This window comes from Asterias amurensis, chromosome 11 (genome assembly GCF_032118995.1).
Source record: "Asterias amurensis chromosome 11, ASM3211899v1".
Classification (NCBI taxonomy): Eukaryota; Metazoa; Echinodermata; class Asteroidea; order Forcipulatida; family Asteriidae; genus Asterias; species Asterias amurensis.
The window spans coordinates 7,673,609-7,689,844 of record NC_092658.1 but is presented as its reverse complement, the minus strand read 5'-3'; the positions used below and the strand labels follow the sequence as shown (position 1 = coordinate 7,689,844).

Sequence of the window (16,236 nt, the reverse complement as noted above, 5' to 3'; positions counted from 1 at the left end):
CCTACTCCATAATACTGGGGTTCCATATAGCTTGTCTTGTACACACAAACTGCCCGTAGCTGCAGCTCGATAAACATCTATTTTGCATATAAATTATACGCGCATCTATAGTTACAATACAATTTCCATGATAGCCATCGCCGTTACCTATATGCAAACACCTTTATATGACTGCATAGCGTAAATGTCAACCACAGAGTATTAAAGTTATATTACAGTATATCTTATAAATTGAACATCTGAATGTGATAAATCAATGATGATATGTTGTGTGGATTTACTGGGATTTAGTCGCCAAACATGAAGACCCCACCACTTAGGTCACTGAGCATCTTTATTTGTCAAGTACTCCTAAGTGCTGCGGTTACAGAAAACTACGTCACTTTTTATCAAACAAAAATAAAATTTGAATATTATAAAAGAAGCGTTATCGGTAGCGTCTAAGAAAATGTTTAGGTGTATAGGGATTATTGTTTCTGTGTTGACATATTCTTGCCGGATATCCGGCGATTTAAAAACGCAACCACCTTTTGAAATCAAATTTCAATGGGTAAGTTTGATTGTATATTGCTAGTTTATTGCTCCATGATGTACATATTTAAAGGATAGAAACATTCGAGGGGTCCAAAAACGTATACAGACCATTTACAGGGAAAGACTTGATAATATACAACGTAAATAACGCATTTTTCAAATGTCATCAAAATTACAGCTCATTGGTACCCGTTGATATTTAAAGCTTGTGACATTTAAAGACTAACAATCGACTTGGTTCAATCTCATCAAACATGAGAAGAAATGGCGATTTCTTTTTATATGGCACTTACAAGCAGAATTTACAGTTTGTATTTGAGGTGCATGCTTTACCGTATAAAGCAAAGCAAAAGGTATAGCGTAGCTTGCAGGCAGTTCTTGTAAGTAATGCAAACAAAACCACTTATGCTTGGCGCATATTTATTTTTTACCACGTCTTGATCCTGGCAGAGTATATCTCACCTTATACGAGAAGGACTCGAGACGTCAGGAAGAATTGTTGAACTATTTATCTCATTCTGGCTCTTAAAGGCAGTGGACACTTTATAGGTTATTACTCAAAATATGTATTAAAACATAAAACCTATACTTGGTAACAAGTCATGGGGAGAGTAAAACATTGTGAGAAACGGCTCCCTCTAAAGTGGAGTAGTTTTCGAGAAAGAAGTAATTTTCCACGAATTTGATTTCGAAACCTCAGGTTTAGAATTTGAGGTCTCGAAAACGCACACAACTTCGTGTAACACGGGTGTTTCTTCTTTCATCATTATCTCGCAACTTCGGCGACCGATTGAGCTCAAACTTTCACAGGTTTGTTATTTTATGCATAATGTTGAGATACAGCAAGTGAGAAGACTGGTCTTTGACAATTACCAATAGTGTCCAGGGTCTTTAAGCAATATAGCTGATTTTCCGACATAAAAATAATGGACAATGTTTTAATGGCTTAAAGATAACATTGTCCTTAGGCGTTTTACACAAAATTAATGTAAACACGTAAATTTTAGTCTGTTTTCAGTAGTGTCGTTTAATTTTTGAGTTGAACAACCCACAGGTTTGTTATTTTATGCATATGTTGAGATACACCAAGTGAGAAGACTGGTCTTTTACAATTACCAATTTTGTCTAGTGGCTTTAAGTAATTAACATCAAAGACCTGCAATATTAAATGTATTCTGTTTCACAGCAAACATTGCTCATTGTAGGCTATTGAATATAGAAATAAGCCGTACAGAAGGGGGAAAAAAATATACAGACCAAATCGACACTTATGTATCTTTTATAGGAGAGGTGTATACTGCTCGAATAGTCAGGGTCAGTGGTTAAGAAAATCATGAAAAATTCACAGAGACTTGTGTTGGTAATAATTTTGTCCTTTTTGTTGGGAAACAACAAACATTGAAATCCAGATAGGCCTACGCCTAAAACAAGCTGTTCATGATGTATGCACATAGTTGACGACCGAATACACTTCCATGGCTACATTTTCTTGGCTTTAAACTAATAAATTATTTAGAATCTATAGACTGTTTCAGAATCTCAATGCTCATGCCTACGCCTACTATAAAGCTACGGCGAGTTTATGTGCACAGCACCATAACTACCACTGACTGTTCACTGAGCATTCCTTTAAAACCGAGGGAGCGCCCCGGGTAATTCGACTTGTTCAAACTCCGTCTGTTCTCAAAATTTAGAAACACGTAAATCACGACTAATTAAAAATGTATTTTTATGATATATGTCTACTTCTTACCTTCGAGGAAAACGTTTCACATACATGAACTGGTTATCGACTTTAGAGCGCTGCTCTTTGTGAATGTTGCAGTGGACCCCTAACCGGTAAACCAGGATACCCAATTGCTATCTTCATAAGATAGCACGTCACAAACAAATGCCGTCATCTCTCCCACTTCATAGCACCTATGAGTCATACTTGCGATGTGATACCGTAGTCACAGTTAAGAGCAGCAAACACACATACACACCATATTATGCACACCGAAGACATGCACAGACGACAATCCTATATCCCACTTAGTGTGAATAATTATTTGGCGCGAATAATACAGTCTTGCAGACCTTTTTTTCTCACGTGTGTGTGGGTGGGTCATGGTACTGATTTAAAGGGGATTTCCGGCTTGAGCGACTTAGAGAAAGAGAAGAAAATGTCAACTCAATGAAGTCACCTTTCTTGAAAACGATCTCACTGACTCAAAGGATTCAGGGTTATATCTACTTTGAACCATGGAGGTAGAAATAATTCTACCTCCATGTTTGAACTGTAAGCATTTCGTTTATGCACCGTGGTCCCTTTTCCCATCCTTAATCACACTGAGTATTCATCGTGATATCTGAAATTGGAAGGATTTTATTTCTGTAACTTGTATTTTTGTTTCCTTTTTGTCTAGAATTTGTTTTGCCTCTCTTGTATGTATTCTCCTTATACACAGGGAAGTCAAGTTTCATGACTTTTATCATGACAATAAATAGTTTTAACCTTGAATTAATATGCATCATAAATAGATATTGACACACTTTGTGCATGTAGGTATTTTATGTAGATTTCTTGGATTATCTTTGTTTACTGATATTTTATTACTATTAAATCATGCCATCTTGTCTTGCTTGAAGAGCAACCGTCCTTTCCTCTTGTCCATCCTGCAAAGAAAATATCTTTTAAAAATAAATTAAAAAAATATCGGTAAAAAGTGAACAGGTTATTCCATTATTAATGACAATCTGTGCGCCTCATCAGTCTGATTATTTAAGGTCACGGATTTTGTTTGTCCGTTGGCATCGCAACCGTTTGGCTATTGTTTGTTTAATTTGGCTCACTTCACTTTTAAACAATACCAACAAATTAGGACACTAAATTATAATAGAAGTAAATGAACACTTTCGGTAAACGTGTCGACGGAAAAAAAACTACTTGCTGTAGGCCTCTTGTTGTTTACTCCACGTACCTCAGTGAAAGACTGGACTTGTAAGTTTTTACATGACATAAAACCAGAGTTACTGTGGAGTGTGGTAACAATGTTTCTTCAAAGCATGATAACTATTCTGTTTCATCTCTTGGTGTTGATGACAATGCAAAGCATTGTTATCGTCCTCTCCTCCTGTCCAACTGGCTGGGTGAAATGGCGCCAGTCTTGCTATATCTTACTCCCTGATAGGATGAACTGGATGCAAGCCGAGGCGGCATGCAAGCGACTAGGGAGCAACCTCATAGTGCCTGATTCAAAAGAAGAAAACGACTTCATCTTCGAGTGGGCAGTGAAAGGGAATGACGGTATGTGGATCGGCTGCACAGATGCTGCTCAAGAAGTAGTTTGGCTGTGTGGAGGTCAGCCTGCAAGATTCACCAACTGGTATCCAAGCCATCCACACAACGACGCAAGTTTGAACTGTGCCCGAATGACTGTATACGATAGTGGGGTTTGGTCTGATGACGTAAAATGCAAGACTGGTAAATTAGCTGCATGTGAGATGCCGGTCCCTATCGTGCCAATCTACCACACCTTGCTAGGTCCCGATGGGCGTGTCTCTCAATACTGCCCCCTCAATCACGTCGTCGACAACCTGGCCGTAGAGGGCGTGATTGCTTGTGGCTGGGCGTGTACATCAGATCCTCGATGCCGCTCCTTTAATGTTTGGCAGAGCAGCGAGAAAGAGAAGAAATGTCAACTCAATGACGTCACCCGTCTTGAGGACGATCACACCGACGACAAAGATATTAAGGGTTGTGTCTACTTTGAACTTTGAACATTTAAAATTTCGTCAACCTTTGTTTCCTCTTCTCAATGACGTCTCATCACTGACATAGAAACATGAAAAGGGACTATCTGCGGTTTGGTTTCTTTGTCTGCGGCTGTAAAATAATATAATAGATAATAATTTGTACAAATGTATAACTTTCTTCGGACATCGCCCTCTTTTGAATCATCCCCCTTCTGCCCATGTTCATTTCCCATGAGGGGCACAGACTCTCGGGGGACGTTATTTCCCTCATGACAGCGGCATTTTAAGAACGCCACTTTCCCAAAAGTACATATGCGGGAATCAACATGTGTTACATTGCAACACGGGGTTTGATAACTCACATAATAATGTGAAGACTCCCTATGTCATGAGACTCCCTATTTGAGATGATGTAGTGAAAGCCGAGGGCCGCTGAACTACTGAAGTGGAGACTAGACCTAACGTCATCTGTGTGATGTCATTGACTGCGTGTCACTCATCGTGCCATTCATCGTACGTGAACGTACAGGGAGACTAGAGACGAGCTACCGTAATTTGAAGTATCAGTAATTTTTATTCGTTAATTGATTGTACATATTTGTTGGGGTTGCTGGATAAGTAAACCCATACACTGAGAAGTGGAGGCTTCGAATGAAGAAACTTAGTTGATGAGGAGCCAAGCAAGTGATATGTGAAGTACTGTTTAAAGATAGGACTATTGCACGATTTTTAGATTGCTTTAGCCAACTGAATTAAGTGATTTAATTGACTGTGGGTTTAAGCAATGATTACTCCGATTTACCCACTGAATGTTGTACAATTGTAAACAATTGTTGTAGTAAATATATTATCTAAATTCAACATGGTCTCATGTAGTCACTTCTTCGTGTATTTTATTTAGTTTACTCGGGGTCATCACTCATTAATACTTTTTATATAATATTGTGGAAAGTGGTGACAAGCGACCAGGGAGCAACCTCATAGTGCCTGACTCAGAAGAAGAAAACAACTTCATCTACGAGTGGGCAGTGAGAGGGAATGAGGGTATGTGGATCGGGTGCACAGATGTTGCTCAAGAAGGAGTTTGGCTGTGTGGAGGTCAGCCTGCAAGATTTACCAACTGGTATCCAAACCATCCACACAGCGACGCAAGTTTGCACTGTGTCCGAATGACTGTATACTATGGTGGGCGTTAGTCTTATAGCTTAACATGCAAGAGTGATAAACTTGCTGCATGTGAGATGCCGGTCTCTATCGTGCCAATCTACCACACCCTGCTAGGTCCCGATGGGCGTGTCTCTCAATTTTGAACTTTGAACATTTATAAATCACGCCAACTTCATTTTTCTTCTCATTGACATCTCATCACAGACAAAGACAGACATTAACCGAGAGAAAGACTATATCAGCGGTTTGGTATCTTTGTCTGCGGCAGTAAAATAATATATAGATAATTGTACAAATGTATAACTTTCTTCGGACATCGCCCTCTTTTGAATCATCCCCCTTCAGCCCATGTTCATTTCCAATGAGGGGGCACAGTCTCTCGGGGACATATTTCCCTATGAACACCCCCTTTCCCCCGAAGTACATCTGGCAATCAACATGTGTAACAATGCAACACACGGGTTTATAAACTCACATAATAATGTGAAGACAAAAAGTCCATTATGCACATGGTGATTATAATTATGCGATAATGCACTCATGCACAAGCATCCAATATTATTGTATTATTCTTCGTAAGAAAGTGAAGAAATTGATTGTTAGTGTTATTATATTTTTAGGCCACTCTCAACAGTATGATTATATCACTTCACTGGTTCTACGCTCCCGTTGGCACAGCAATCGTTAGGTTTTTTTTTTTCTTCAACTTTTAGTCACTTGACTCTAACAAAACCAACATATTCAGAGGCTGACACAGAAGCGGTTGGACTCGATGAAGGTGACGACGGAGGATAAAACTACCTGCTGTAGCCTCGTGTTGTAGAACTACTCGTTGTACCTCGCATGTTTAACTCGATGCGTCAGTTTGTAACATAGAATCACAGAGTTAAGATCGGCGTATAACATTAACAAATTTCTTCAAAGCATGAATACCATTCTGTTTCATCTCTTGATATTGATGACTATGCAAAGCATTGTTATCGTCCTCTCCTCCTGTCCAACTGGCTGGGTGAAATGGCGTCAGTCTTGCTACATCTTACTGCCTGAGAAGATGCACTGGATGCAAGCCGAAGCAGCATGCAAGCGACCAGGGAGCAACCTCATAGTGCCTGACTCAGAAGAAGAAAACAACTTCATCTACGAGTGGGCAGTGAGAGGGAATGAGGGTATGTGGATCGGGTGCACAGATGCTGCTCAAGAAGGAGTTTGGCTGTGTGGAGGTCAGCCTGCAAGATTTACCAACTGGTATCCAAACCATCCAAACAGCGACGCAAATTTGCACTGTGCCCGAATGACTATATACTATGGTGGGGTTTGGTCTTATGGCGTAACATGCGAGAGTGATAAACTTGCTGCATGTGAGATGCCGGTCTCTATCGTGCCAATCTACCACACCCTGCTAGGTCCCGATGGGCGTGTCTCTCAATATTGCCCCCTCAATCACGTCATCGACAACCTGGCTGTAGAGGGTGTGATTGCTTGTGGCTGGGCATGTACATCAGATCCTCGATGCCGCTCCTTTAATGTTTGGCAGAGCAGCAAAAAAGAGAAGAAATGTCAACTCAATGACGTCACCTTTCTTGGGGACGATCACACAGACTACAAAGATATTGAGGGTTGTGTCTACTTTGAACTTTGAACATTTATAAATCACGCCAACTTCATTTTTCTTCTCATTGACATCTCATCACAGACAAAGACAGACATTAACCGAGAGAAAGACTATATCAGCGGTTTGGTATCTTTGTCTGCGGCAGTAAAATAATATATAGATAATTGTACAAATGTATAACTTTCTTCGGACATCGCCCTCTTTTGAATCATCCCCCTTCAGCCCATGTTCATTTCCAATGAGGGGTCACAGTCTCTCGGGGACATATTTCCCTATGAACACCCCCTTTCCCCCGAAGTACATCTGGCAATCAACATGTGTAACAATGCATGCAACACACGGGTTTATAAACTCACATAATAATGTGAAGACAAAAAGTCCATTATGCACATGGTGATTATAATTATGCGATAATGCACTCATGCACAAGCATCCAATATTAATGTATTATTCTTCGTAAGAAAGTGAAGCAATTAACTGTTAGTGTTATTATATTTTTAGGCCACTCTCAACAGTATGATTATATCACTTCACTGGTTCTACGCTCCCGTTGGCATAGCAATCGTTAGGGGGTTTTTTTCTTCAACTTTTAGTCACTTGACTCTTACAAAACCAACATATTCAGAGGCTGACACAGAAGCGGTTGGACTCGATGAAGGTGACGACGGAGGATAAAACTACCTGCTGTAGCCTCGTGTTGTAGAACTACTCGTTGTACCTCGCATGTTTAACTCGATGCGTCAGTTTGTAACATAGAATCACAGAGTTAAGAGCGGCGTATAACATTAACAAATTTCTTCAAAGCATGAATACCATTCTGTTTCATCTCTTGATATTGATGACAATGCAAAGCATTGTTATCGTCTTCTCCTCCTGTCAAACTGGCTGGGTGAAATGGCGTCAGTCTTGCTACATCTTACTGCCTGTGAAGATGAACTGGATGCAAGCCGAAACAGAATGCAAGCGACTAGGGAGCAACCTCATAGTGCCTGACTCAGAAGAAGAAAACAACTTCATCTACGAGTGGGCAGTGAGAGGGAATGAGGGTATGTGGATCGGGTGCACAGATGCTACTCAAGAAGGAGTTTGGCTGTGTGGAGGTCAGCCTGCAAGATTTACCAACTGGTGGTATCCAAACCATCCACACAGCGACGCAAATTTGCACTGTGTCCGAATGACTATATACTATGGTGGGGTTTGGTCTTATGGCGTAACATGCAAGAGTGATAAACTTGCTGCATGTGAGATGCCGGTCTCTATCGTGCCAATCTACCACACCCTGCTAGGTCCCGATGGGCGTGTCTCTCAATAATGCCCCCTCAATCACGTCATCGACAACCTGGCCGTAGAGGGTGTGATTGCTTGTGGCTGGACGTGTACATCAGATCCTCGATGCCGCTCCTTTAATGTTTGGCAGAGCAGCAAGAAAGAGAAGAAATGTCAACTTAACGATGTTACCTTTCTTGAGGACGATCACACCGACTACAAGGATATTGAGGGTTGTGTCTACTTTGAACTTTGAACATTTTGTTATGCAGTGTTCCCTTTCCCATCGTTAATCACAGTCACCTGGAAGTGGTATTTTGTCAAGATAAAGCTTTTGTCACAAAAATATGTGTTTTGATGAGTAGAATATGAATAAACAGTTAACTAAGGTTCTAAAAATTTAGTTTCCATTTTATTAACAAATTTAAAAGTAGGCCCGACCCGAGAGGGCGCTGTTCGTGACGTCAATCGAGACGCGATATTTGAAGCACGGCGGCTCGAAGTGTTTGCGGCACAGTGCTGGAAAAGACGTCGGACCGGACCACTTTGCAAACTGTCCCCATTTTTAGTTGTTTTGCTGCCTCAAGCAGCAATACATCAGCAGCAATACACGTGGTCGACATTGCCGGAAAAATGCAAGAAATAAACCTTTTTTCGAAACGTACAAACTCACGACTAGGACTTGCATGTACTTGCACGTACGTGTTTTCAATGTTCGATCGAGGCAAATTCTGCCTCGATTGACGTCACAAAATGGGTAGGCGGAGTCACCCCAAACAACTTGATCTATTTGTTAAACATATAAATCGTTACAAACAATTACTAAAAAAAAAAATTGTTGTTCATTAACATATACTCTAATGTTTGAAAAAGAAAAAAATCTTTTTCCAAGTGACTTTTTAATCACACTTAAACAAACTAACCATGCAATGCAGTAAACAACCGAGTAAACCTAGTAAAGTATATTCATCGTTATGTCTGAAATTGCATTTTTGAAGGATCATTGTGTCTCATTGATAGATATTGACAGACTTTGAACATGATTATGTAGATTTCTAAGACTCTCTTTGTGTATTGGAAAGTCTCGTAATAGACCACTTTGGTCCCACGTACATTGCTTTAAAATCGCGCACTTTTTGCACTTTAGTTGAATATGAGTGAGACTTGCACAGTTTATTGTGATTATGGTAATTATGATGTGGTTATAAATATTTAAACATTGTTGTTTTTTTTAATAATATTCTGCCCTCTTATAGGGAGAGTACCATGGATATTTCATGAGAAGATAAGCATATTCGAGTTTCAAACTTGAGTAAAAATCACTGCAGCTGTAGTTGGAACATGATTCTGGGTTTATAGCCTATAATACCGTAAAGTGTTATGTAAAACTCTCCCTATAGGATGGATTGAAGATGATAGTTCCGATTTTTGGCTGATTTTAACGGAAAATTTAGGTTAATAAACTGTTGATATATATACTTCAGTTGATTCAAGAAAGTTGCATTTAGTGCCCGTAAAAATCTGTCAACAAAATCTGTTAATGATTTGTGGTAGTCACTTCAAAACTGAAAATGAATTACTGTCAGGAACCTCCATCATCCATTTACAACAAATAGTGTGCATGTTGATTGCACATTGTTAGCGGCATATGCGAAAGTTTAGGTTAATTTTCAATATTTTGAAACAGCGAGCTCCATCTGTCAAAATTCGTTTACAAACATCTTTACCAAAGTTTTCAACTCTGTTGAATGAGCAAAGATAATTATTTAAAGGCAGTGGACACTATTGGTAATTACTCAAAATAATTATTGCCATAAAACCTTTCTTGATTACGAGTAATGGGGAGAGGTTGATGGTATAAAACATTGTGAGAAACGGCTCCCTCTGAAGTGCCGTAGTTTTCGAGAAAGAAGTAATTTTCCATGAATTTGATTTCGAGACCTCAGATTTAGAACTTGGTCTCGAAATCAACCATCTAATTGCACACAACTTCGTGTCACAAGGGTGTTTTTTCTTTCATTATTATCTCGCAAGTTCGATGATCGATTGAGCTCAAATTTTCACAGGTTTGTTATTTTATGCATATGTTGAGATACATCAAGTGAGAAGACTGGTCTTTGACAATTACCAATAGTGTCCACTGACTTTAAGATGTTTATTCACTCGCTGCTCGTCATGACCTAGGGTCAATTTCATGATGAGGGTAGGGGCACAATACCGAGAAATGCGCAAACACAATTCCTTGGAAAGACAAGTTGTGTTTTGTAGGGAGGCTGAATGAAATCTATAGTTTATTGTTACACTGTAATTTACTTTAGTTAAAATCCGTACCAACAAATAATTTGTTTAAAAAATTATCTTCTCTGTAAAAAAAAAATGAAGACAATGCTGTGAAAAAATACAGATAAATACATTCAAAGCATCCCCAAAAAGACATGAATAAATTGTATCATGAACTAATTTCCAAATTACTGTTATCAAGTATCAGATTTCGGACTTAACTATTAACTACGACTTAAGTTAACTATTTTCAGTGAACGATTTCGTGGTATAGCAGAGCAAAATGCTAAGCAAAATGTATCAGTTGCTACTCAAAAATCATCATTTGCTACTCAATATTGGCATTCAGTGTGCACAAAATCTGTTCAATCAAAATATTTTGCTAAGCAAAATTGCCAGATGAAACCGTTCCCTGATTTCATTCGTTTCTCAGAAACTATAGCATTTTGTTTTACCTTAAAAGGTAAAACAATATTTAAAATGTTGCCAACTTGGCAATCTACTTTACTCCATGTAACATTGTGTTAATCTAGGAATACTTCATTTTTACAATCTTTATGTTCTTGTATGCATTCTCCTTTACTTTTAATAATGGGAGACTTTGTGACGCTAGGTGGCAGCAGACTTACCAGGTAAATTTCCATTGTTTACGTAGTTCTGAGCGTGCGCACATGACCGAGAGCAATGGATTTTACCTGGCAAGTCTGCTGCCACCAAGCATCCCAAAAGTCTACCATTGACTCTATCTCTGTTGGCCCACTAGTATATTCCTCATCTAGATTTAGGGTTGTTCATTACAAAATGAAAAGAATATTATTACTTTAACCTGGGTTCTTATTTTATAAAGCTGTTTGCCAGTTAGTAAGCAAATTTTGGAGATTACTTTTAACAGAAAAAACATGTGTAAATGAGATAGTAACATCGTGCTTGTGCGTTCACAGTGGATTTGCAAAGTTACTTCGCTCATCTGGGCCCAATTTCATAAAGCCTGTAAGCAGAGACAAGTATTGCTAAACATAAACAGGTTACCAGCATAAATTACATACTGTTTACAATGAGGTGACTGGTGCCTAACTCAATTTTTGCTAAGCGAAGACATTTCTTAAGCAGTTTTTTCCTGCTTCACAGCTTTATGAATTTGGGCCCTGCTTACAACAACCACTGGCAAGCTAGTGTGTTTTTATTACTTTGCTTACTGTAAATATTGTTTATGAAACAGAAACTCTGGTGAGGGTTGCTCTGTAAGCAGAAATTGTCTGCTTACAATCTTTATAAAAATTGACCTTATTTTTTACCGCAACAGGGCTCTTCATTGGCTATTTGCATTACATCACAATATAGAGTTGTTTATTATTTTGACTGCCTGTATGTTACTTTCTTGTATCCATGGTTGAATTAATAATCATAACAAAGATGGAAGAGCTAGTTCATCTCACTAGTTTTGCATCAAGTATATTTGGTCCACACCTGACCTAGACTTGTGGACAAGTCGTTAATGGTCTGTCGCAGTGAGATAGTCGAGCCGTAGTGGTGGTGTAATGATTCAGGTTTCCGTGATCAAACACTACTTTCGCGCGATCACTGCTCTTGCTCAAAACTGCTGGCTGCTGACTACTTCTCCCCCATTAACCGTAGTCATGAAAGCAGTAGTCTCGCGGGGGCCAGCATTCTCGCGAAAAATACCGCCAGTGTCGCAAAGAATCACGGAGAGAGTCGGAACGTTATCATTTAACGACTTGTCCACAAGTCTACACCTGACCTCACACAGTAAAATCTACTGCGAATTGGGCCCTGTTCACTTCCTGAGCAACACAATCCGTGTTTGGCTGTATTTTTGCTGTCCTCGGTCAGTTATAAGCTTTCTACTTTGTCTAACTGAAGGTCCAGAATGTTGTCGTGACCTTCGAACTTGAAATACCCTTTGAACTTTTTCCCCTTGAGTAACCATGGTATCCACAATTTATCATCTGGCCACATGTCCTTGTATGGAATGCCGTCGTGTGGAAACCATTGAGGCCTCATTTCTGTAATTAAAGGAGAGATGGAATCATAAGTGGATATATTATTGATGACAAAGGATTATTACAGAATTGGTGCGAAAGAAACTCTTCTAAGATCACAGATTCACATAAAACTTACCTGGTCTAATGATGATGATAGTAGAAAAGATCCCTCAAAACATTTCTGTCTGAAATGTCATACTTGATGAGAAATAAATAAAACTAATTTCCCATTTTGAGTTTATTGCTCAGTGAGCAATTTAATCATTTTTGTTTTGAATCGATTAATCTCAAAGTTCTACAGGGTTTGTCAGTTTATGTATATTGTGGATTACATAAAAAGATTACACTGCCAGCAACTGTTTTGTTAGCAAAACCAATTCTGTAATGTTCCTTTACTATGCATTTTTATGCATTTACTATGTGTTTTTATTCCTTCACTGACAAGTGTACTTGCCCGGAAGCTAGAGGCAGTTTCATTTTTTCTTTTAGCAGCGGGCACCTCAACTATTTACTAGATATTATATTGCAACTGTGTATGGGTAAAAACACAAAGAATAGGGTAGACACAGTCCCAAATTTCCACACAAAGTGTAAAGTCGCCATCTTAACGAGAACAGAACCTGCTTCAATAACATCAAACGTTCTAATAATTGTTAAGGGAATAAAAGGGTAGTGATGAGGTCTTTAACAGCCGTTTAAAACCGGCAGGGTCGTGGCCGTGTGATAAGGGCCCGAGCCTTTATGGGCTAATGGCGAGGCCAGATCTGTCACCTCGGGGAACAAGGTTGTGCGCTAAACTGCACAAATGCTATCTGAAAACAATCGGTTGTAAACCGCTCAAGCTGGTCCTTATCAACCGTTTAAACACCCCAACGTGACGCACTCTCCACCAACACGAAGAGCGAAACTGTCCGAGGCATTTATGAATATAAATTTAAAAAGACAGTAAAACAACATCTCTCCTCTCCATCAATGGATACCTTCAGTTTCTCTTGGTTCTCCCTCGTACTTGTCACCTCTGAAGACGTGGACCTCCAAGATCTGTGGCTCTCCAACAAACTCAAAGTCTAGTCTCCCAACTTCCTCAAATTCTGTCAGTATAAGTCCGCATTCCTCCTCTACTTCCCTACAAACAAAAAAAGATTATTTGAGCACTTTCTTCCAAAAAGGGGTTAAGAACCCTCCTACTGATACACCATTCACAACCATTCAAAATTCACTAACTTGTACAACCCCATCAATTTTGTACACACGAGTGACATGGCAGTACCATTTGTGCAGGGTTGATGATAAGCTGTACTACCACTCAAAACCATAGCGTTATGTACCAGCTGCACCACCATTCAATTGAATGGTTTCAAATGGTGTATCAACTTGTTACCAAATGTAAGAGGGTTAGGAATACTATTACTTAGCAGTTAGGCAGTTGGAATGTTCCATTTCGGGAAGGTCTTACCCTCTCTGGTTGCAACCCACAATAATAAAACAAACAAACAAACAAACAAACTTTATGAGTTCTCCCCTGGATCTGATGCGGGTATCCGTTTTTATCGTAGTACAATATATCCAGATATTGCAAAACTGTCGGCATTCTGGACCCAAATTTTGAAGTTTGGCCAAAGCATACTAAATCGAACCAAATGACCTTGCAATGTTTTCTGCTTATTTATATTTGGTTTAAAAGAACCTTCTAAAGAAAGCAATCTTGGGCACTCTTAATGAGTTTATATCTAGAATGGTTTTTGTTAATTTGAACAGACATCTGAAAAATGGTTCAATTATGAACTTTATAATCAGTAAGCTTCCAGACTAAACTTAAACAATTGTTTATGTGTAATCACCATTTCTTTAGAAAAAGTTAACCACTTTCAAAAAAACTTGTCCATGTTTTTAAAGGAAAATTTATTCATACTATATGAAGAGTTTTCCTAAAGTCTTTCAAAACAAGAGGACAATGGGAGGATAAATAGGGAGATGGTCCTCATTCTTAAGATACAAACCTTTTGGCACCTTCTGCAATACTCTCCCCATGCTCAACTTTCCCGCCGAAACCGTTCCAACGATTGACACCAAAGCCTCGTTTCTTCATCCCTAACAAGATACGGGCGTCTTCCCTGATCATTACTAGCGTCAGTACTTTATTAGGCACTGCCATAATGCTCCATCAAAGGGTTGAGGATTACACCATCTGAGAAATTAAGCATTGCATTAGGTTTTATTGATTGATACCCGCATCAATGATGTTAGCTGTTGACAGACAGACAGCGCTGTGACCTTTGTGGGCGTATCGGTCGCACACACACAGCAGACTTGACTGCATGACAGAACCACGACGTCACTACTCAGCAGTATGCCCATAATTAAAGGTCACAGCGCTGTCTGTCATGTCAGCGGCATGTACAACAGCTAAATAAACATCATGAATGCTTGTCGGTACAAATTCTGATCCGTTCCGCCTCTGATTATCTTCATAAATTACACCTAATAAAAGGAGGACACACATTTGCATAATATTGTGCATGTAGTAATGAGGTGAGCATAGTGACTGACATCTGGGGAAAAAAATCTAGGCATAAAAATTGTTGGGTTCTCTTCAAAAAAATGTTTTTACTACCCTGAACTTCCGAATGAAGCTACATCATACATAGGCGTAGTGCCAAGAAGCGGAGGGAGCCAAGCGTATTGGCACATAGGGCTAATGTAGAGAGCATCGGACCAATGACCGACCCCTGTGGCACACCAGATGAAACTGTGCTACTGTTATTAATTAAGTTTATTAAAAAGTAACTGCTCTGTGCCAAGTAACACATGCATCGAAGAGTCGGGTACGTTATCGCAACTACTGCATCATACATACAATTTTGAGCGCGCTTGTTAAATCATATTTTACTTAATTGTACTACATTCTGAAACTCCTACCTATAAAAATGTACATCACTTTGATAAACGAGCAGATCTATCTTGCCTTTCCTTGTGTTGTCAACAACTTTCTCATTTTAAGCGCGACATAAATTTTACAAGGACGCCCTCAAGTTAGACCCAGTAACTGGGGCGCTGTACTCCTTTTCAACAATTTTTGACTTTATCTGTCGTACTAGCGCCCCAGGGAATGGCACAGAATTTTAACGAATACCCAGTTTTTCGCGACACCCAGCCACAAAAAATGCCTCAAAATGACAAAATGACCAAACAAACTAGCTCAAAAATCGCCTACTCTATTCTCGATACGTCTAGGATGTAACATCAGGCATTTAATTGTACTCACGATCATTTTTTAAACTCCAAATCGATGATTTTTAACTCCGCATCGTGGAGCGATCGACAAGTCTGCGATTTTCGGATGTGTATGGTAACGAAACATGGCGTCGCGTTGTGGGTGGATGTCCATCAACGGCTGTTTAATGCTACACTTGTTACAGGCGTTGCAGCGAATGCTATACATTGTACACGGGGATGGGTACAGGCGCTGCAGCTAGCGAGTGCCCACGTGCGTTCAATCATGGGCAACGTAACTTACACGGTGCCGGGTTGTTGGAAAATTATCAGAAAGGGGGTGAAAGGTTCTCAGAAAGGGAATATTGTCTGAAAGAGGGGATTTTTCTGGTCATCGCCCCCCCCAAAAAAAAAAGAAAAAAA

The 16,236-nt window shown here is 39.4% G+C and overlaps 3 protein-coding genes and 1 pseudogene across 4 annotated transcripts; 3 read left to right on the top strand and 1 right to left on the bottom strand.

Annotated features, from left to right (window-relative positions):
• The first annotated feature begins 3,567 nt into the window (after positions 1–3,567).
• Positions 3,568–4,296, top strand: LOC139943850 (galactose-specific lectin nattectin-like). The gene has a single exon (XM_071940696.1). The coding sequence runs from the start codon at positions 3,568–3,570 to the stop codon at positions 4,294–4,296; it is 729 nt and encodes a 242-aa protein (XP_071796797.1).
• A 65-nt stretch (positions 4,297–4,361) lies between these two features.
• Positions 4,362–7,078, top strand: LOC139944158 (uncharacterized). The gene is made up of 3 exons (XM_071941124.1): positions 4,362–4,381; positions 5,225–5,316; positions 6,324–7,078. Exons 1-3 carry the CDS (start codon positions 4,362–4,364, stop codon positions 7,076–7,078), a joined length of 867 nt encoding a protein of 288 aa, XP_071797225.1.
• A 145-nt stretch (positions 7,079–7,223) lies between these two features.
• Positions 7,224–8,601, top strand: LOC139944157 (aggrecan core protein-like; annotated as a pseudogene).
• A 2,089-nt stretch (positions 8,602–10,690) lies between these two features.
• On the bottom strand, positions 10,691–15,989 carry LOC139943849 (oxidized purine nucleoside triphosphate hydrolase-like). 2 transcript variants are annotated; one of them, XM_071940695.1, is made up of 4 exons: positions 15,866–15,989; positions 14,601–14,788; positions 13,581–13,726; positions 10,691–12,621 (listed from the first exon to the last, which is right to left on the bottom strand). In XM_071940695.1, exons 2-4 carry the CDS (start codon positions 14,753–14,755, stop codon positions 12,449–12,451), a joined length of 474 nt encoding a protein of 157 aa, XP_071796796.1. In that variant the 5' UTR covers positions 14,756–14,788; positions 15,866–15,989; the 3' UTR covers positions 10,691–12,448. The 2 variants fall into 2 exon arrangements, with proteins under 2 accessions (XP_071796796.1, XP_071796795.1); XM_071940694.1 differs by lacking the exon at positions 15,866–15,989 and adding an exon at positions 15,520–15,614 and having other exon boundaries at positions 10,697–12,621.
• Positions 15,990–16,236: the final 247 nt, after the last annotated feature.